The 21,484-nt window shown below is 38.7% G+C and overlaps 1 protein-coding gene across 3 annotated transcripts in view; it reads left to right on the plus strand.

Moving 5' to 3' along the window:
• The window catches only part of LOC118526002 (glutaredoxin domain-containing cysteine-rich protein 1), a 308,805-nt gene that overhangs the window by 173,880 nt on the left and 113,441 nt on the right, over nt 1-21,484 (plus strand). Inside the window, exon 1 of one of the 3 annotated variants that reach the window (XM_078068560.1) lies at nt 15,292-15,693. The exons of the other annotated variants lie outside the window; for them this stretch is intronic. Coding sequence (XP_077924686.1) covers nt 15,292-15,693 — 402 coding nt within the window. Of the gene's footprint in view, nt 1-15,291; nt 15,694-21,484 lie in introns of those variants that run through there. 3 annotated transcript variants of the gene reach the window in all.

The raw sequence follows: 21,484 nt of genomic DNA on the forward strand, positions 1-21,484 counted from the left end.
TGGGGAAAGGACTCTAGATGGAAACCAGAGCGGTGGGGCTGTGTGTGGGAACTGGGGGCGGCTGGCAGTTTTAGAAGCACAAAGGACAGGGACGTGCCCCGACCTGGAGGCAGGACTGGGGGTGCTGCGAAGAGGCGCAAAACCCAGGACTCTGCAATTTATAGCAGCACAGACAGAAATGGAGATAGTGTGGCCTGGAGAGCTCACTGAAGAACAGAATGCGATCTCTCTGCTCTGAGGCAGAGGGTTGGAAACGGTCTCTTCTGCTCTGACTCTCGGAAGAGATGTGGAAAGCTGCCAGGGAAAGCCACCAGAGAACAAAAGAACAAAAGAACAAAAACCGGTTTCCACTCAGCCCATCCCCCGCCACAGGGGGCTGGGAAACCCCGCCCAAACAGGGCTGCCTGAGTAACAGCATGGTAGGCCCCTCCCCCAGAAGACAGGCTGAGAGAACAAGAGGCCAGCAACCCTAAGGTCCCTAGAAAACAGGTGCAACTTGCTTGGGTTGTGGTCAATAATTTGGACTCTGTACATTCCCTCAACCATCCCTCAACAGAATGACTAGGAGGAGGAACCACCAAAATAGGAAAGACTCAGAGATTATGACTTATGCCACAGATTTACAAATGGATACAGATATAACCAAGATGTCGGGGATGGAATTCAGGCTAGCAACTGTGAAGACAATAGCTAGAGTGGAGAATTAATGGCAACATAGAGTCTCTAAGGGCAGAAATGAAAGGTGAATTGGCAGAACTTAAAAATGCTATCAATGAGATCCAATCTAATCTAGATAATCTAACAGCTAGGGTAAGTGAGGCAGAAGAACAAATTAGTGACCTGGAAGACAATATAATAGATAAAAAGGGAAAAGAGGAGGCCAGGGAAAAACAACTCAGAATCCATGAAAATAGAATCAGAAAAATAAGTGACACCATGAAACATTCCAATGTCAGAATTATTGGAATCCCAGAGGGAGTGGAGAGAGAGAGGACTAGAAGATATATTTGATCAAATTGTAGCTGAGAACTTCCCTAATCTGGGGAATGAAACAAACATTCGTGTCCTAGAGGCAGAGAGGACCCCTCCCAAGATCAAGGAAAACAGGCCAACACCCTGGCGTGTAATAGTAAAACTTGCAAATCTTAGAACCAAGGAAACCATCTTAAGAGCAGTTAGGGGGAAGAGATTCCTTACGTACAGAGGGAGGAACATCAGAATAACGTTAGACCTATCCACAGAGACCTGGCAAGCCAGAAAGGCCTGGCAAGACATATTCAGGGTACTAAATGGGAAGAACATGCAGCGAAGAATACTTTATCCGGCAAGGCTGTCATTTAGAATGGATGGAGAGATGCAGAGCTTCCATGACCGGCAGAAACTGAAAGAATACGTGACCACTAAGCTGGCCCTGCAAGAAATATTAAGGGGGGTTCTATAAAAGGAGAAAGACCCCAAGAGTGATATACAACAGAAATTTACAGGGACAAGCTATAAAAACAAGGTCTTCATAGGCAACATGACAATAAATTCATAGCTTTCAATATTCACTCTCAACGTGAACAGCCTAAATGCTCCCATAAAACGGCACAGGGTTGCAGATCAGATAAAAAGACAGGACCCACCCATATGCTGTCTACAAGAGACTCATTTTGAACCTGAAGATACATCCAGACTGAAAGTGAAGGGATGGAGATCCATCTTCCATTCCAGCGGACCTCAAAAGAAAGCTGGGGTAGCAATTCTCATATGAGACAAGTTAGATTTTAAACTAAAGACTGTAGTTAGAGACACAGAAGGACACTATATCATTCTTAAAGGGTCTATCCAACAAGAAGATCTAACAATTGTAAATATCTATGCCCCCAACATGGGAGCAGCCATCTACATAAGCCAACTGTTAACCAAAACAAAGAGTCATATTGATAACAATACATTAATTGTAGGAGACCTCAATACTCCACTCTCAGCAATGGACAGATCGTCTAAGCAGAAAATCAACAAAGAAATAAGAGCCTTGAATGACACACTGGACCAGATGGACCTCATAGATATATACAGAACATTCCACCCTAAAACAACAGAATATTTATTCTTCTCGAGCGCACATGGAACTTTCTCCAGAATAGACCACATACTGGGTCACAAATCAGGTCTCAACTGATACCAAAAGACTGAGATTATTCCCTGCCTATTCTCAGACCATAATGCTTTAAAACTGGAACTCAATCACAAGAAAAAATTTAGCAGAAATTCAAACACTTGGAAGCTAAAGACCACTCTGCTCAAGAATGTTTGGGTCAACCAGGAAATCAAAGAAGAACTTAAACAATTCATGGAAACCAATGAGAACGAAAACACATTGGTCCAAAACCTATGGGATACTGCAAAGGCGATCCTAAGGGGGAAATACATAGCCATCCGAGCCTAACTCAAAAAAAATAGAAAAATCCCGAATTCACCAACTAACTCTACACCTTAAAGAACTAGAGAAAAAGCAACAAACGATGCCTAAGCCACGCATTAGAAGAAAAATAATTAAGATTAGAGCAGAGATCAATGAATTAGAAACCAGAAACACAGTAGATCAGATCAACGAAACTAGAAGTTGGTTCTTTGAAAGAATTAATAAGATCGATAAACCACTGGCCAGACTTATCCAAAAGAAAAGAGAAAGGACCCAAATTAATAAAATTATGAATGAAAGGGAGAGATCACGACTAACACCAAGGAAATAGAAACAATTATTAGAAATTATTATCAACAACTCTATGCCAATAAACTGAGCAATCTGGATGAAATGGAGGCCTTCCTGGAAACCTATAAGCTGCCAAGACTGAAACAGGAAGCTATTGACAACCTGAATAGGCCAATAACCAGTAACGAGATTGAAGCAGTGATCAAAAACCTCCCAAAAAACAAGAGTCCAGGGCCTGATGGATTCCCTGGGGAATTCTACCAAACATTCAAAGAAGAAATAATACCTATTCTCCTGAAGCTGTTTCAAAAAATAGAAACAGAAAGAAAGCTTCCAGAATCATCCTATGAGGCCAGCATTACCTTAATCCCCAAACCAGGCAAAGACCCCATCAAAAAGGAGAATTTCAGACCGATATCCCTGATGAATATGGATTCCAAAATCCTCCACAAAATCCTAGCTAATAGGATCCAACAATACATTAAAAGGATCATCCACCATGACCGAGTGGGATTTATCCTCAGGATGAGAGGGTGGTTCAACATTCGCAAATCAACCAATGTGATAGAACACATTAATAAGAGAGGAGAGAGAACAACCATATGGTCTTCTCAATTGATGCAGAAAAAGCATTTGACAAAATACAACATCCTTTCCTGATTAAAACTCTTCAGAGTATAAGGGTAAAGGGAACATTCCTCAAGTTCATAAAATCTATCTATGAAAAACCCACAGCGAATTCATCCTCAATGGGGAAAAACTGAGAGCCTTTCCCTTAAGATCAGGAACACATCAAGGATGCCCACTCTCGCCACTGTTGTTCAACATAGTACTAGAAGTCCTAGCAACAGCAATCAGACAACAAAAAGAAATAAAAATTATTCAGATTGGCAAAGAAGTCAAACTCTCTCTTTTCGCAGATGACATGATACTTTATGTGGAAAATCCAAAAGACTCTACCCCCAAATTACTAGAACTCATACAGCAATTCAGTAATGTGTCAGGATACAAAGTCAATGCACAGATATCAGTTGCTTTCTTATACACTAACAATGCAACTGTAGAAAGAGAAATTAGAGAAACGATTCCATTTACAAGAGCACCAAAAACCGTAAGATACCTCAGAATAAACCTAACCAAAGAGGTAAAGGATCTATACTCTAGGAACTACAAAACACTCATGAAAGAAATTGAAGAAGACACAAAAAGATGGAAAAACATTCCATGCTCATGGATCGGAAGAGTAAACATTGTTAAAATGTCTATGCTGCCCAGAGCAATCTATACCTTCAATGCCATCCCGATCAAAATTCCAATGACATTTTTCAAAATGCTGGAACAAACAATCCTAAAATTTATGTGGAATCAGAAAAGACCCCAAATCACCAAGGAAATATTGAAAAAGATAAAGTTGGGGGCATCACATTGCCCGATTTCAAGCTATATTATAAAGCAGTGGTCACCAACAGCATGGTACTGGCACAAAAACAGACATATAGACCAATGGAACAGAATAGAGAGCCCAGATATGGACCCTCTACTCTATGGTCAAATAATCTTCGACAAAGCAGGAAAAAATATGCAATGGAAAAAAGAGACTCTCTTCAATAAATGGTGCTGGGAAAATTGGACAGCTATATACAGAAAAATGAAACTCGACCATTCTCTAACACCATACACAAAGATAAACTCAAAATGGATGAAAGACCTCAATGTGAGACAGGAATCCATCAAAATCCTAGAGGAGAACATAGGCACTAACCTCTTCGACATCGGCCACAGCAACTTCTTTCAAGATACATCTCCAAAGGCTAGTGAAACAAAAGCAAAAATGAACTTTTGGGACTTCATCAAGATAAAAAGCTTCTGCACAGCAAAGGAAACAGCCAACAAAACAAAGAGGCAACCCACAGAATGGGAGAAGATATTTGCAAATGACACTACAGATAAAGGGCTGGTATCCAAGATCTATAAAGAACTTCTCAAACTCAACACCCAAAAAACAAATAATCAAGTCAAAAAATGGGCAGAAGATATGAAAAGACACTTCTCTGAAGAAGACATACAAATGGCTAACAGACACATGAAAAAGTGTTCATCATCATTAGCCATCAGGGAAATTCAAATCAAATACATACTGAGATACCACCTTACACCAGATAGAATGGCAAAAATGGACAGGGCAAGAAACAATAAATGTTTGAGGAGGTTGTGGAGAAAGGGGAACCCTCTTACACTGTTGGTGGGAATGCAAGTTGGTACAGCCACTTTGGAAAACAGTGTGGAGGTTCCTCAAAAAATTAAATATAGAGCTACCTATGACCCAGCAATTGCACTCCTGGGTATTTACCCCAAAGACACAGATGTAGTGAAAAGAAGGGCCATATGCACCCCAATGTTCATAGCAGCAATGTCCGCAATAGCCAAACTGTGGAAAGAGCCTAGATGCCCTTTGATTGTTGAATAGATAAAGAAGATGTGGTCCATATACAATGGAATATTACTCAGCCATCAGAAAGGATGAATACCCAACTTTTACATCAACATGGATGGGACTGGAGGAGATTATGCTAAGTGAAATAAGTCAAGCAGAGAAAGTCAATTATCATATGGTTTCACTTATTTGTGGAACATAAGGAATAGCATGGAGGACATTAGGAGAAGGAAGGGAAAAATGAGGGGGGCAAATCGGAGGGAGAGACAGACCATGAGAGACTAAGGACTCTGAGAAACAAACTGAGGGGTTTAGAGGGGAGAAGCGTGGGGGGGGATGGGTTAGCCTGGTGATGGGTATTAAGGAGGGCACGTACTGCATGGAGGACTGGGTGTTATACGAAAACAATGGATCGTGGATCACCACATCAAAAACTAATGATGATGGTGACTAACATAACATAATAATAATAAAAAATAATGCATCCCTTTCGGTAATGAAGTTGTTTCTTGCCTGTCCCTTTGGATGTTGCACGGCATTAAATAAAAGTTACCTGTATATGAAAATTGCAGCATAAGCCCATATTTCATCGAATCTAAGATGCTATCAGCTAGAAGATGCATCCTTATTTTATGAACCACTGAGAAAGAAAAAAAAAAGCCCTGCTAATTTAATCATGGCACAATATTTTATTATGGCTTGAAATTTTTAAACATATGGAAAAAGCTCTTTGAGATGTATTTATATAGAGATTACTCTTGTATATCGCTCTTGAGCATACATATAAAGGCAAATAAATGTAAAATAAATTAATTAGGATATTCCCAAACACTCAGAGTTTGAGTCTTGTTAGTCACTTTTCCACTTAGAGTCATTGATGTGTGTGATTTTTCACACAAGGCAGTCAGTCCTTCTTGTGATCAAAAACGGTGATGCGGTGTTTATCAAAAGTGTGCTTTGCTGTTGTCTTGGATTTTCTTCCAAGTCAGGGAAACTGGTCTATAAGTTTTAATGTGCGGGCAGTTATGTCATGACCATTCCGGATCTATCTGAGGGTCAGATGCCCACTAATTTCAGAGACGCTAACACGTGAGAAAATGCACATCTTAGAACTGATGAAGCCCCTAGTAAATCCTCAACAGTGTGAGGGTGCCCAGATCCCTTCTTGAACTACCAGAGCTGCACGCTGGGTTGAGCCTTTCACAGTTATGCACTGGTGAACATATCATGCGGGCTTCCGCAGCCTGAGAAAATAGATGATTCCTAAATTACAGAGCTTCCAACAGATGGATGGCTGGACCTCAGGGTCCCTCACTCCAGAGCGTCCAGAATTATTTCAGGAAAGGGGGCTCAGTGGATGTCACATGGAAAACTGCCCAGCCCCATGTGGCAGGCTCTCCCCCTTTGGCTCATGCTTATCGATAGCTCTGAAGCTGCCTACCTGGGTCTCACAGTTGTCACCTTCTGCTCCTGCCTCTTGTGAAGCCCCAGTGTCCATGCCAGGGGTGTTACCTTCTAACGGTCCCAGTGATGTAATCTTCAGGGTGTCAGAAATGTAGCAGTTTTCTCAACTCCTCATCCTATTTCATTTCCTGGGTCTCAAAGCATCAAAGTTTATCCCTAGAGTCCGTTGAATCTGCCAAGAGACTCCCAGCTTCTGGAGCTAATAATGGGCAGTCAATATGAATGATTCATGAATTTTTATTTAGTTTCTAATATGACTTATATATTCATACTCGAAAAAGCTTCTATTTGCCAACAGAGCAGATCAAAGCCAACTCAGTCAGATTATTTTAGAGTTCCAAGTTTATATATGCAAAAGCTTTGGAAACTGCATTGACTCATTTGCAAAAGACGATGCAAGAAGACATATCTGCAAAAGGTCCCCTTTTCAATGTGTAATTGATACTTTGAGAGATTTGCCTGAACTCTGTGCTCTCCGGGGTGGCTGTGCCTTTCCAGCCCAGAGTCATCATCCACACTGCATCATGCCTTCTCTTTAGGGGAACGTTCCTGGTCATTTGGGGACCACCTGTGTGCTCTTAAAAAACTTTCTAGTTTATCTGTGGACTTGAATCTACAATCCTGCAAGGAAAACAAAAACATCTCTGGATCTCTGAACGAACACAGTCGGTTGTTTTTTTTTTTTTTTTTGTCTGGGCTCCCTGTTTTTCTTCTTGCCAGTTTTAACCTTCATCTCAGACAGTAGAATCAACAGTCCCCTGTTACCCTGGCAACAGTGGTAGGATAATAGAATTAGGTTGTCCCAGGGCTCCATTTTGTCATCATGCTTTTGGAAGAAAAAAGGCAACATGATTATGAAATATAATTTGTGATAAATTTATGGCAGTTATTGGTAAAAGATGACGCATGTCAAATTTTCAGTGATTTAAAAAAATTCAGCCACAAGAATCAGACAGGAAGTGTGTCTCAGGATAAGGATTTCTTTAGTATATATTTTCCAGTCAGCTTTGCATGTTTCTTTGGACATTTTATTTATTTCATCAATTTAAAAAATAATGACTAAGAAAAATCTATCAGCAGGGTGGTTTCTGAGAGCATTGCTATTTTACCTCAATACATTTGAAAATTTGTAAGACTCTTTTACACATTCTGCAAGCACATTCTCATGGAAAAATAAATTGCCACTCTAGGGATTTACATTTCTTCGCTACCACATGCAGCACTGACATTCTGTTGAAATCCACTGCTGATCTGGAGAGCTGCTTTTAGTTTTCCAGGTTGATGTTTCTAAGACTGTGACTCTATTTCCCTGTTCTCTTGTTTCTATCCTGATTCTGAAAAAATCTCAAGGATAAACTCTGGTCTTTATGTTACTTAGTAGGATGCCTTGAGCATCTCTGGATCTGATTCAGTATTTTTAATGCTTTATTCATTACTCTTTATTCTTGAGTGCCATGTTCATTCATTCTGTCCGACCTTTTCTCCATCCCAAAGCAGTTGGATTTCCTTTGGATGGTTCCAAGCAGAACTGTGAAAAGTAAACTTCCCGTGTGTAGGATAAACATGTGCATAATTTAATTCATTGATTATCTCTTTATTAAGAATTAAGAATGTTGGATCCATACACCAATATCTTGGAGTAATAATATAATACAGGTAGTTTAAAAAATCTTTCTACCATAAGACATATTTATAGGTATTCTCCATATTGACAGTCTGATTGAGGAAGGATGTAAAAGTGATTTTTTTCTCCCAGTTTGAAGAATCTTAGTCACACAATACACAGAAACCCCCTATACAAAGGGAAAGAGCAAAGTCCTTGTTTCATGCTTGAGAATGAACGTTGAGCTTATATAAAGCTCCTTGGGGCTAAGTGGACTGGATGTTTGAATCGCTTGGCTTTTATAAGTTGAAGGCAGCCAAGTCAAGTTTTCAACACCTAAATAGGTAAACTTGATTTATCACTCTGATTTTTTTCTGGGACTTGGGTTCTACGGACAGAAGACACTATTTACTCTCTAGTGTCCAACAATTTGTAATGTAGTATAGATGGTGCCTTTAATGACACCAATAGCATTAGTCGGATATTTTGCCTGAAAAGTAAACCACTGTTATTTCCTACCTCACATATGGACCAAAAGCAAGACAGAAATAGATGGAAGTAATCATGTCAGTTGTTCCTTGCCTGTCTCCTAAAATGTGAGGTCAGCATGTTCTGACATGAAAGTCTAACTTAACCAATTTCTTTTTTTTTTTTTTTAAGATTTTATTTATTTATTTGACAGAGAGAGAGACACAGCGAGAGAGGGAACCCAAGCAGGGGGAGTGGGAGAGGGAGAAGCAGGCTTCCCACTGAGCAGGGAGCCCGATGCGGGGCTCGATCCCAGGACCCTGGGACTGGGACCATGACTTGAGCTGAAGGCAGACGCTTAACGACTGAGCCACCCAGGCATCCCTTAACTAATTTCAACTCAGGAAATATTTCTCTGAGCACTGTTTATCTGCAGAACACTCTACAAGATATAGAGGTGAATCAAAGATGAAAATTGAACTATGAAAGTCCATTGTGGGAAGTTGTTTCTCTGGGGACTCTATATTGATCTTCCTTCATCTGTGGTTTGTGTTAATTTTAGAGTTTATATAATTATCCAGTGGAAATGCTGGGGTGCATGTTGAATCCAGAGCTGAGCAGCCCAGGATTCTAAGACAGCCATGCCTACTCAGGGTCCATAGTGACAGGATGTAAGCCAGTACCTAAGCCTCCTGCCCCCAGTACAGCACTTAATATATGGTAAACTCTCAGTCCAGAGATGTAAAGAGTGAACAAGGTCTTGGAAATTGGAGACCTTCTCCAGGACCTTAGTGAAGACAGACTCGTTGAGCCTTAAAGCCCTAGAATCAGACCAGAAACAGAATGGGATTACCTTGACTCCCTGTCAGATAATTATGCTCATCTGGTTCCATTCTTCTCACTGTCCTCCAAACAGTATGTACTGTCCATTTAGCTAGTTAAGTAACTGCTAAGAATTTATGGCTATCATTTGTTGAGCAGCATGCTAAGCACTTCATAGACATCATTCTATTTAATTTTTCCAAACATTCTATGCAGTAGGAACTACTATTTGACAGATAAGGAAACTGAGGCTCAAGGTCATTCAGAGGATGGCTGATCTGAGATTCAAACCCAGCATTGTGTGGACCCACAGCCCCCATTCATAACTAATGTATAAACTAAGAAATCCTCCATCTTTCTTGTTATATAATAAGGAAATAGTCCTGTTTTCAAAGAATACTTTCTTTAATGCACTTACTTTCTTTTCTGACTAGAAGTTCTCTGCACTTCAAATTAATAATTGAACTGTGAATTTTGATTTGCAAAGTCATGTTGATTAAGAAGGGTTCAATATTCTATATGCTGAAAAGTTTCAGGGACACTTTATTTTCCCTATTTCACTGATGGTTAGTGAATCTCTTTTCCCTTCCAGTCACCAGCATGGTTAGAAAATAAAAATCAATAGGTTCTCTCCATCCAAACAGGAGTTCTGAAAACAGCACTTGGGGAGTGAGTCATGGCTCATTGCTTCTCTGTTGACAAGTGTTGCTGGAGAAAACACAATCACTTTGTTAATGACAGGCAGAGTTTCTGCTTCACTTCCAATGACCAAGTTTTACTGTTTTCAATACCAGAAAACAAAACAGTGAATGTAGTAGTTAAAAATAACAGCAAATGGAGACATGTTGTATATATTTACTATGATTCAAGGGATTTTTAAAAATTATGCTTCAAAAGCCAGGAATATGGTTAAAATTACTTCTCACCATGCAGTGGTAATCAGACACAGAATAGTATGTGGGGCAATATTTGGAGATAGGATGAGTAAAAGAATAATTAAATTTTGATGTTCTGCTTTCTCTACAAATAAGGAAATAATTAGATATTCTGATTAAAAAACTGACACCAACAAGAAATACCCAGGCCTAGGTCTAGCTGCTGGGTTATCATTTCTACTGGGAATTGAGCAAGGAATTTTTTTTTTTCTTTGCATTGATCATTAATAGTATTTCCCAAAGTAGTTCTAGTTTGGTTAATGCAACATTCTGCCCTCTATTTAGCTTCTAGAATTTATAATTTACTATTTTAAATGAACAGATGCCCATTTGTGTTAAATTTATGAGTATTTGAAATATTTCTATATTGGTAATATGGTTTACAAGTTTTTGTTTTATGTTTTGAGGGGGTTGCATAAATTAAGGAATTGGGTTAAGAAGGAAAGGTCTTGTTAGTTAGGTTAGTTAGTTAGTTGGCCCTTTTTAGAAGGGTTTTATAGAATAGGAGTTGTAGTTGTCTTCAGTCATTCTGCCTTTATTTAGTTCTTTGAACAAACCTGCTGATTTTTGGCCTCAGGGCCTTTACACGTGTCACCACAGCTGAGGAACTATCTCCGACTGCTCCTGCCTACCTCAAACCTTTACATGATCAATCTCTTCTAGTTTTGGTAGACTCTCGTTTAATGTCTCCTTTTCAGAGAGGCTGGTTGAGACTATTTAGTGTAAAGTAGGCTCCCTTCTTTTATCATTTCTTGTTACAACCACCTCTTTTTCTTAGTAATGCTTATTATAATTTCTATTATACCTTTATTTGTTTATTGTATGTTATCTAATCCTAAAGGCAGGGAACGTGCTTGTTGTATTCACCCATATAGATCAAGCAACTCTCTGGTATTTTTTAGGTGCTTGATAAATATTGTTAAATGAATAAATGATTGAAAGAGTACATCTGAAGGAAGAGAAGAAGGACCTTCTTTCTGAAGGGAGGCTGCTAACCTGGCAGAGTGAGTAAAATGTAGGGAATAATAAACTGATAGTAGGAAAAGGTGGCAAACGGAGTAGTTAGAAGTTGCTGTATTAACATCAAGCAGCTGGGAACAAACTGTAAGCAGAATGAGAGTGGAAAGTGTTGAGAATAGTGTCGATGTCTTCTATTGGAGAGGACTGTTAATCTGGTTATTTCATGGAAATGGGATTATATATTAGCTTAAAATACACTGCATTGAACTCTAGGTATTTTGTTTAAGCAGTGTTACCAATGGAAGGCATGGGCATAATTTTACATATCTTTATATTTACCATAGTGTCTAGCTGTGTCTTATCCTTGGGTGGCATTCAGTAGATACTTGTAGAATCCTCATTGCCCGAATGAAAGAATAATTGCAAAATTATCTGCTGAAAAGAGCAGCTTAATTCTTATATCAGCTTAAGATAAGTATGTGAATTACAATTATCAAAATGTATTCTCACACTTGCAGATACTTCCTTATACTTGTGGCAGGCTGGTTTCCAGTTTACTGGACTTTCAGTTCATCCTTGAAAGAGAGATGACTCTTAACTAGTCTCATTATTTTAAAATAGTATATAAGTATATAAATATTAGATATGTATACATATGCATGTGTATAGGCACATATACATGTAAGTATATAAATACGCATGTGTATAGTACCTATGCACAGAAGTATATAAATATTAGATATGCATACATATGCATGTGTAGGTACATATACACACACACACTATATTTTTTTTTTTTAAAGATTTTATTTATTTATTTGAGAGAGAGAGAATGAGAGACAGAGAGCATAAGAGGGAGGAGGGTCAGAGGGAGAAGCAGACTCCCTGCCGAGCAGGGAGCCCGATGCGGGACTCGATCCCGGGACTCCAGGATCATGACCTGAGCCGAAGGCAGTCGCTTAACCAACTGAGCCACCCAGGCGCCCCACACACTATATATTTTTAATGTATATATTTAAAATATCACAAACTTTTTAATCGTTCTATTGAATTTTTTCTATCCTTCAAGTATATTTATTGGCTGTAATCTTGTGTAGCTCTTGTCTTGCCTTATTGAGGCTAAAATTAGTTGTTTCCATCCAGAGGACACATAGTGTATATACACATATCACATTGAGCAATATGTTCCAGCTACTTTGCAAGCACAACTCACTAAGGTAGATATTGTTACCTCCATTCTACCGATGGGAAAATTGAAGATTTGGTTGGTGAAAAGAGCATTCTCACTGAGGTATGCTGGAGTTTGAACCTAGGCTTTTTGACTTCAAAATTCTGCTCATGCTATAGCACTCTGTCCAATCCAAACATCTAGAAAAAGGGAACTAGGGCAGATTACATGAGGAGTTCAGGGCAAAAAATAATTGGGATGATCACAGAATTTTGATTTTTTTTTCTTGATTAGGCTAGTATTCATGCCCTCCCCACTCACTTTGGTGTATTTTAAAGATCTGGACATTTGGGTATAAAACTGAATTATTTTTCTCTTCTTTCCCAATAAGTATTTCCTCACTTATGTTCTCTTGTTATGTACTTTGACTACATACTCTTTTACTTTGCCAAGTTAAAGCCTCTTAATATTGTCACTTAGAGATAGTTGATAGTGCTAGCTCTTTCTCTCTCCCTTCCTTCCTCTCTTCATCTCTCCCTGCTTCTTTTTTGGCATTATATAGAATTCTCTAATATTTGATTCCTAATTCAATTAACCATGAGGCAGAGATTTCTATTTTTCTCCCATCTTTTTCTTCAGTGAGAGTTCTATATGAAGAAAACATTCAGAATGAAAGTCATCAACAGGGTTCAAAGCTGGGAAATTATAACATCACTGAAATACTGCTTTTTGACTTGACAAAATAAACAATAAATTGGTAATATGCATTGTTAGCACTGGTGAGAGTGCAGTAAATAGGAACTCATATGCTAGGAGAAGTGTAAATTTTACAGCTTTTCTTATCTGTAATTGGCAATTTATGTCAAAAGCTTGACATTAAAAAAAAATTCTTCCCTCATCAACTTTACCCAAAGGAATGGACACTAAAGAACTACTTAGATATATCTGCACTGATTTTGAACAAGAACATTCAGTGCAGCGTTATTTTACTAAATATTTTAAATAATTTAAACATCTAGCAATCCAGAAAGAGAAAGAAAATATGGTACAACTATTGGAAGGACTTCAGGCTTCAAGACTGCTGGGGTCATCCAGCTAGCAGATGGGGAGAGGGGAAGAGAAAGGGCATGGACAGGGAACTTTCTCTCTTAACTGCCTCGGTCCACAAATGATGCATTACTTTTGCTCACATCCCATCAGCAAAAGCTAGGCACTTGTTCCTTTTCCCCTTAAATGGCAAGAGGCTGGGCAATGTAGTTTTGTGACCATGAGAGCATCTCATCTTCATAGAGACTGGAAGATATTTCACAAAATTATTAACATCTCTAGTGAGGTCATTCGTGACTTTTCTTTTTTGGTCTGACTTTTATTTTCAACACTGTGCAATTATTGTCTGAATTTTCTAAAATAAATGTAAATTCAATTTATATCAGATAAAACTATAAACATTAAGAAACCTTGAAGTGTAATATGAGGGCCAGCTGTGTGTCCTCCCTTTGGAGGTGCGGACAGGTTGGGGCACTCACCATTGTGTATGTTTTAATATGGCCTTTTATCTTAAGAGATTATTCAGTCACTCGTCAAAGCGTCAGCAAATCCGCTGAGCACACCATTAAGAGGTCCCTTCTCTATGCCTGGGTGATTTGGATATAATATTTATTAATACAGGTCACGTGGACTGCTTTGCCTGATCTGGCTGGCTTGGAGGATTTTCCATTCTTCCCTCATTGTTCCATTAAGTTTCGTTCCAAAACCTTTCCCTTTGTCCAAGAGAATGTTTGCTGCTAGCAGAAGTGGGAAAGTAACAAGGCAAATGTTCTCTCTTTTCATAGTTTGTTAAAAAGTTATTCTTCAGCAAAACCACTTGTGCATGAAGATGCAGATTGAAAATGCATCTTATACAATGCTGATGAAGTCTAATAGATGATTAAAGAACTAGTTTTAAAAGCTCTAGATTGGCATGTAGTCCACTGCCCTTTTTATTTTTTATTTATTTATTTATTTTTAAATTTTATTATGTTATGTTAGTCACCATACAATACATCATTAGTTTTTGATGTGGTGATCCACGATCCATTGTTTTTGTATAACACCCAGTGCTCCATGCAGTGCGTGCCCTCCTTAATACCCATCACCGCGCTAACCTATCCCCCCACCCCCTCCCCTCTAAAACCCTGTTTGTTTCTCAGAGTCCATAGCCTTTCATGGTTCATGGTCCAGGTCCACTGCCCTTTTTAAAGATCACCTGCTGACAGTGTGGGACTGAAGATATAAGCACTGTGGGAAGACCAAGACTTGTCCCATCCTACACACTAGATTCCACATTTTATCTCTGGCCTCCACCCTGGACAGTGAATTGTAGAGATACTTTTCTGCTAAGATCCTTTTCAACACTCATGGTTGGCTTCAAAGTTGAAGTCTTTCATTTCCTTGCCCCCTACTTACTTTTTGTTTCATTGCATGCCACTTCCTTGCACTTGTCCTGTTAAAGAGTCCACCATGGCTGTTTAATATTTAAAGGCTGGGATCATTTGCAGGTTTTAGTTTAAAGGTAACCATAGCACACACAGACACATTCATTATTAATAGCAGAGATGCACTGTAAGTTCTTAGGAATCTTCTTTCCTTTCGATGTTAGTTTCGTATGGGTGTTGCTGTCGGGAGAATGAAGCTCTCATATTGCTATGTGGAAAGTGGACTCTTGCAATAACAAGGGATCCAGAATTATGTGAAGTGTTTATGTGGGTGGAAGTGATCATGCTGAAAAGGGACATAAAGGCAGAAAATGACAGGCCACGGAAAGTCCGGTTTCGGATCGCATCATCTCATAGCGGGCGGGTTCTGAAGGAAGTGTACGAAGATGGGCAACCATCAGGCTCTCTCGACTCCGAGTGTGCCAGCATCTGGGGGATAGACGGACTGAGTGAGTCTGATGGACAGCAAAATGGCCACATAGGATCGGAAGGTGACGAGTGTGAGAACGACCAGGATAACTTGCTGGTGTTAGCAAGGGCTGCCAGTGAGAAGGGTTTTGGTACAAGAAGAGTCAACATTTTAAGCAAAAATGGCACAGTCAGAGGCGTCAAATACAAAGTGAGTGCCGGCCAAGCTCTATTTAACAATTTGACCAAAGTACTGCAGGTAAGTCAATGCACTTTGCTCCCCCTGGGCTTTGTTCCTAACTCACCTTCTCAATACCTCTCTGCCCTCCAGTTGGAAAGCAAGCCTCTCTTATTCATGACTCCTACATACTTCATGAGTCACTCCCCCATCGAAGATATTGTCTCAACAGCCATCGATTAAAAATAGGGTCATTATGCTTAGCAAATTAGGTGGATTCCCAAAGCCAAATTTCTAACATTTGAGTGGTCTTTTCTTCCAGTGTGCAATGACTAAAACAATGCATCTGTTTCTTAGCCAAGAAAAAAAAAATGACAGACTATAGTGTTCAAAGCATCTGAGCACAATTTAGAAGTTAATTTCTGGTTTATCATCCTTGAGATACCAGATTAGCATTTATCATCTCTTGTATAGATTTTAAACCAGAGAAGATGGAGTGCTGCATTCAGTGTAACTAGATTCAGTTGGAATGGTATGAAGCTGTAAAGATGAACTTGGACTTTCTCCCACTGCTCTGGAGGTTGCAGGTTTTATCTGAGGTGCATTTCTTCACTCATTTGCCAATGAGAACTCTAGAATGGCACTTGAAGAAGTTATCCCTCTATAAATATATAGACTGAGATCCAGATTTTATAGTAAAAACATTAGCCTTGAAAATGTGATAGATTCTGCACAGTAATGTAGAAATGTATTATTCAGATCCTGGGGCCTTTGGTAATGATCTAATGTTTAGACAAATTTTTGAAATTGCCCGGAAGCATTGGTAAAATGATTTTCTGTTAAAAACAGGCATCATTATTTCAGGAACAGAATTCATAATCACTATCATTAAGGTAGCAGGCCAATATTTTTCATTGTAATACGGTTTTATATGATTCTCAATATTTAAATAAAATCTCCTTGATGAATTATTCAGTGCCTCTGCATTATATAAGGATGCAGTAGTGGTAGGGAGAAAGTGGTTTTGTTTTTTTTTTTTAGGGAGAAAGTGTTTTAACCAAAGGTATTTGATTAATTTTCATTTCGAAGGAAGTATTTGGAAAGATCACATCACCAGGATTTAAAAAAAAGAAATTAAAGGGTAAAAACAGTTAAGATCAAGGGTTCTTTTCATATATAGAATTTATCCATGAAAGATTTCACTGATTAAGGGTGGGGGTGGGGAATCAAAAATTAGAAATTGATGACTATGTTTGACTAGGCTGGAAAAAATCTTGTATAGATTTTCAGAGATGTGACTATTAGGTTGAGATCATCTTGGTAGCCTCTGTGTTTCACCCACTGCAGAAATTATTATTGCCAACGTGTAGACCAAGACTCCATAATAATTAAGTTTAAAAAATGTTTGCATTTATTGTGATTAATTTAGCTTTAACTTGAATCATGATGGCAAAGTAATCAGCATATTGTAGGTATTCAAGGATTTTGACCATCATCATTAGTTTCATCGTAATCATCACCACTGTTGTCATGGAATGTTCTCTGATTTCTCCAGGACATAACATAAGTTAAAGGAGCTCTTACCTTGGATGGTGGCTGCCAGATGCACTATGTTAGGGGGCTCCCTTCACATCATTGTGTAAATGGCACCCCTTGGAGGGTGCAATACACCTACACAGAATTATATAGAGAGCTAACTTGGATGCTTGCTGCTTGCTAAAGGATAGGTATGTCGTAAGGAGTGACAAATGTCTTCGGCATGTGCCTTAGGGTGACTGAGTAGGTTTCCCACAATGCAGTAGCAGGGAAGCCCCAGGGACTAAAAATAGAAGTTACCATTCAGTTACTCCTATGGTTATGGGACCAGATGTGACTCTTCCCTGGATCTCTGTATATTTTCTATATCCCTTAGAAAGTAAGCGGCAAACTTAACTGGATGTAACCATAATGTAGCAATTTTTCTCAGGGAGGAAAAAATGAGGAGTGGTATCTTAGATATTTGATTAAGGTTTCAATGCACAATCTTATTGAAGCAAGGAACTATAATTGAAGAAACAGGTCTTTCTTCCTGTTTTAAGTTATAAAATCTTAAAGCACTCAACTTGAAACTTGAGAGAAAACACTAAATATAAATAAAAGCTTCCAAAGAATCTGTAAATCACTTGGCTTCCTCTCTGTTAGTTTCCCATTCTGTTATTCCTGTCTCATAGAATATTGGCATGTACCTTGCAAAAATTTCAACTGTGCAGAGAGTAGTCTTTGAAATTATTTGCCTCAAACATTTATACTTCTTTAGCAGTACTTTTTTTTTTTTTTAAAGATTTTATTTATGTATTTGTCAGAAAGAGAGAGAGAGAGCACAAGCAGGGGGAGCAGCAGACAGAGGGAGAAGCAGGCTCCCTGCCGAGCAAGGAACCCAATGTGGGACTCCATCCCGGGACTCTGGAATCATGATCTGAGCCGAAGGCAGATGCTTAACCAACTGAGCCACCCAGGCCTCCCTCTCAGCAGTATTTATTTAGAAAATTATCTGTAAAAGAGATGTTAGAGCAAATTCCCATTTCACTTGTTAATTAGTTTACCCTATAGAATTCAGGGTGATTGAGGATGTGCAGTATTAATTAAGGTTTTTGTGGGTAGGAACGGACCAGGAGGTAAAAAGAGAAAAGTCCCTTGGATGCTTAGGTGGGCCTTATAGAGGGTGGTTCATTGTTTCATTTGTGAATCACTCAAGGCCTCCAATCACTCAAGGTCTAGATTATGGCTCTTCAGATACAGGTGCTTGGCTTTTCCATTTCTCCCAGAAACGACAAGAGTATAATGCTCAAGAGAGGCCGGTTTGGAAATCTGAAAACCTGAAATCTAGTTGTGGCCTGGAAATATGCATTTATTAGCTGCTGTTTAGGTTGTTTGTACGTACACTAAAGTTTGAGAATCACTGATCTAGCGTGTAAAAGGGAAATTCATCCAGTTCACTAGAGTTAATAAAAATATTCCTTAATGTCCTTTATGTCTTCACTATTTAAGGGGAGAAACAAAGAAGTTATGTATTGATCTGTTATTTGTTCTTCTGATCATGTTAGATCACCAGGAAAGTCTTTCCTGAGCCAAAGATAACTAAAGATATCCTGACAGACTTGTTTCCTACTGGTATCCTAATTTATCAATTTGTTGGTTTAGAAATGGTTCCTGAAATTACCAGTACATTCTGATGTAGGTGTTCTGTTTTAGTTCTTTTTAAGATATTCTGCTGAAAGGATAAGCCTATCTAGACAAATGATTTTACTCCTCATAACTGGAAAATTTTAGAAAAAATTATTTTTTATTTATTTTTTAAAATTAGTTACTTCATGGAAGACAAATTACAAAGCCACTATATAGCTCATGGCTCTCAGTGCATGATTAGATTTGAGATACACCTGGATCTTAGTGGCAACATATTTCCAAAGTTTCTTGGGGTGGGTCAGTGATGCAGATAATCAAGGTCATTTGTTTTTTTTCTAATATTTTCTTCCGAGATTAAATTTCAGATGGTAATTAAGAATCAGTAATCTTGTCTTGACCCTATCTTCAAACATGTATAATCTGTTGTATACTCAGAATCTTTGTCTGTAATTTCTATAATTTTAATTCCCTCTTTTTACAAATTTTTTTTTTAAAGATTTTATTTATTTATTTGAGAGAGAGAGAATGAGAGAGAGCACATGAGAGGGGGTAGGGTCAGAGGGAGAAGCAGACTCCCCGCCGAACAGGGAGCCCGACGCGGGACTCGATCCAGGGACTCCAGGATCATGACCTGAGCTGAAGGCAGTCGCTTAACCAACTGAGCCACCCAGGCGCCCTCTTTTTACAAATTTAAAACTACTATATTAGAGAAAAATAGATGCAAAAAAGGAAAATAGTTATACCATATATTATGCTGGCTCCTTTCTAAAAACTCAAACATATAACTTTCATCTTTGTATTTACATGAACATCTGTGATTGATGTGCTTATAATTATGAGCATTTTAACATTTCAAGATAAGGAAAATAAAAATAATCATACATTTGCAGAACAATTTGCATTTTGCAAAGGTTTTCACATACTTTATTTTACTTGATTGTACCGAAGATTTTTGTGAAATAAGCAGGAAAGTGACTATTATAATGCCTGTTTGTAGATAAGTAAGTGTCAGAGAAATCAAGCCTCTGGCCCAAAGCTAGTAACATGAGAACCCTGCCTTTGACTGCTTAGGCTTTGTTAGTTTTTAAAAGTACAATGCTATCTATAAGAACACTCAGCCTTACCTTTTGAAACGTTATAATTACAAATAAGAAGATTGGTAAGACTAAATCATATCATAATATACTTATCATAGTTAACAATGTTATGATATGATTTAGTCTTTTGAAACTTCAATATTTGTGTAGCAGATTTAAAAATCTATTGTTTATTGAACATTCAAATCTTCACCTAGGGAAGGTTTTTCTGCAGAATTAAATAGCTTCCACTCAGTTTTAAATTGTATTTTCAAAATTTAGCAAAACTTATCATCTCTATAACATCATTTGATTAAATTGTTTTGAGATTGAAAGGAAGGGGGTGATGGGTTAGCTCAAGGAAGACCCCTGCTCAGCGTTGTTCACTAACTTTAGGATGGATGATTAACAGAAATTCCTGGCTGTACCTATTATTATTCATCTCTGGTTCACTTCATCTAGCTTTGGCAATAGAATAATATTCCAGTGAAAACAAGGTGATACTCTTGATGACTCCTTGGTCCCGGTGGCAACAGTAATACTAAATATTGATTAAGTACAGAATGCACTGTTCTTATTATTTATGTGCATTGACATATTTATTTCTCATAGCAACTTTATGAGGTAGTATCATTATTAATAATAATTTGAGCATCTTCTCCGTGTATGAAACATTGTTAGAGGATTCAATATCACATTTACTCAGAAAAAGTTCTTATGTAATGTTCTATCAAAATAAGCATTTACTGGGGCGCCTGGGTGGCTCAGATGGTTAAATGTCTGCCTTCGGTTCAGGTCATGATCCCAGGGTCCTGGGATCGAGCCCTGCATCGGGCTCCCTGCTTGGTGGGGAACCTGCTTCTCCCTCTCCCTCAACTGTTCCCCCTGCTTGTGCTCTCTCACTCTCTCTGTCAAATAAATAAATAAAATCTTAAAAAAAAAAAAAAACATTTACTAATGAAAATATTGCCTCTTTTAGCTATCAGGAAGTAGCAAGAAACTGCAGGATTTTTGATACAATTCCAAATGATGCAAGAAACTACATTAAGAAATTAGGTGACTTGTTATCCAAAAAGCAGGGAAAGAAGCACCAAAAATGGGCTGGTACTACTGATCTATTTTTTACGTACAATTAAAGGCTTGCCAACCGATGGGCCTGAAGGGCCTATTGTTCCCAGACAGCGAACTGGTCTTAAACTCAGTTCGGCTGCTCACCTATTGAATATCAATACTCGAGAGATGAGTGACAGGTTGCTTTATTCAGGAAGCCTCAACTTGGGAAGACGGTGGACTAATGTCTCAAAGACCATGTTCCCAGTCTAGGCGAAGGCGGGGCAGTGGAGGGATGTTTAAAGCAGAAGGCTTGGGAAATGATGGGGGCTCTGTGCAGGAGACGCTGATGCTCAGGCCGTTAATCATATGTCAACGTGACCCTGAACAGGCTGGTTGGTATCAGAGGCAGCTGTTTCTAATGGGGTCAGGCCTTAGCTTCCAGGAAAGTCTGGTCCTTTATTCCTCAAGGCCCGTGAAACCTCAAGCAAAGGAGGCTAGTTCTGCTTCCAGCCAATGAACTGCGATTAGCAGGCAAGGAGTGTGTAAGCTTGAAGCAATTGTTCAAACTAGCTGGCGTG

The sequence above is a fragment of the Halichoerus grypus genome, chromosome 3 (genome assembly GCF_964656455.1).
Source record: "Halichoerus grypus chromosome 3, mHalGry1.hap1.1, whole genome shotgun sequence".
Lineage (NCBI taxonomy): Eukaryota > Metazoa > Chordata > Mammalia > Carnivora > Phocidae > Halichoerus > Halichoerus grypus.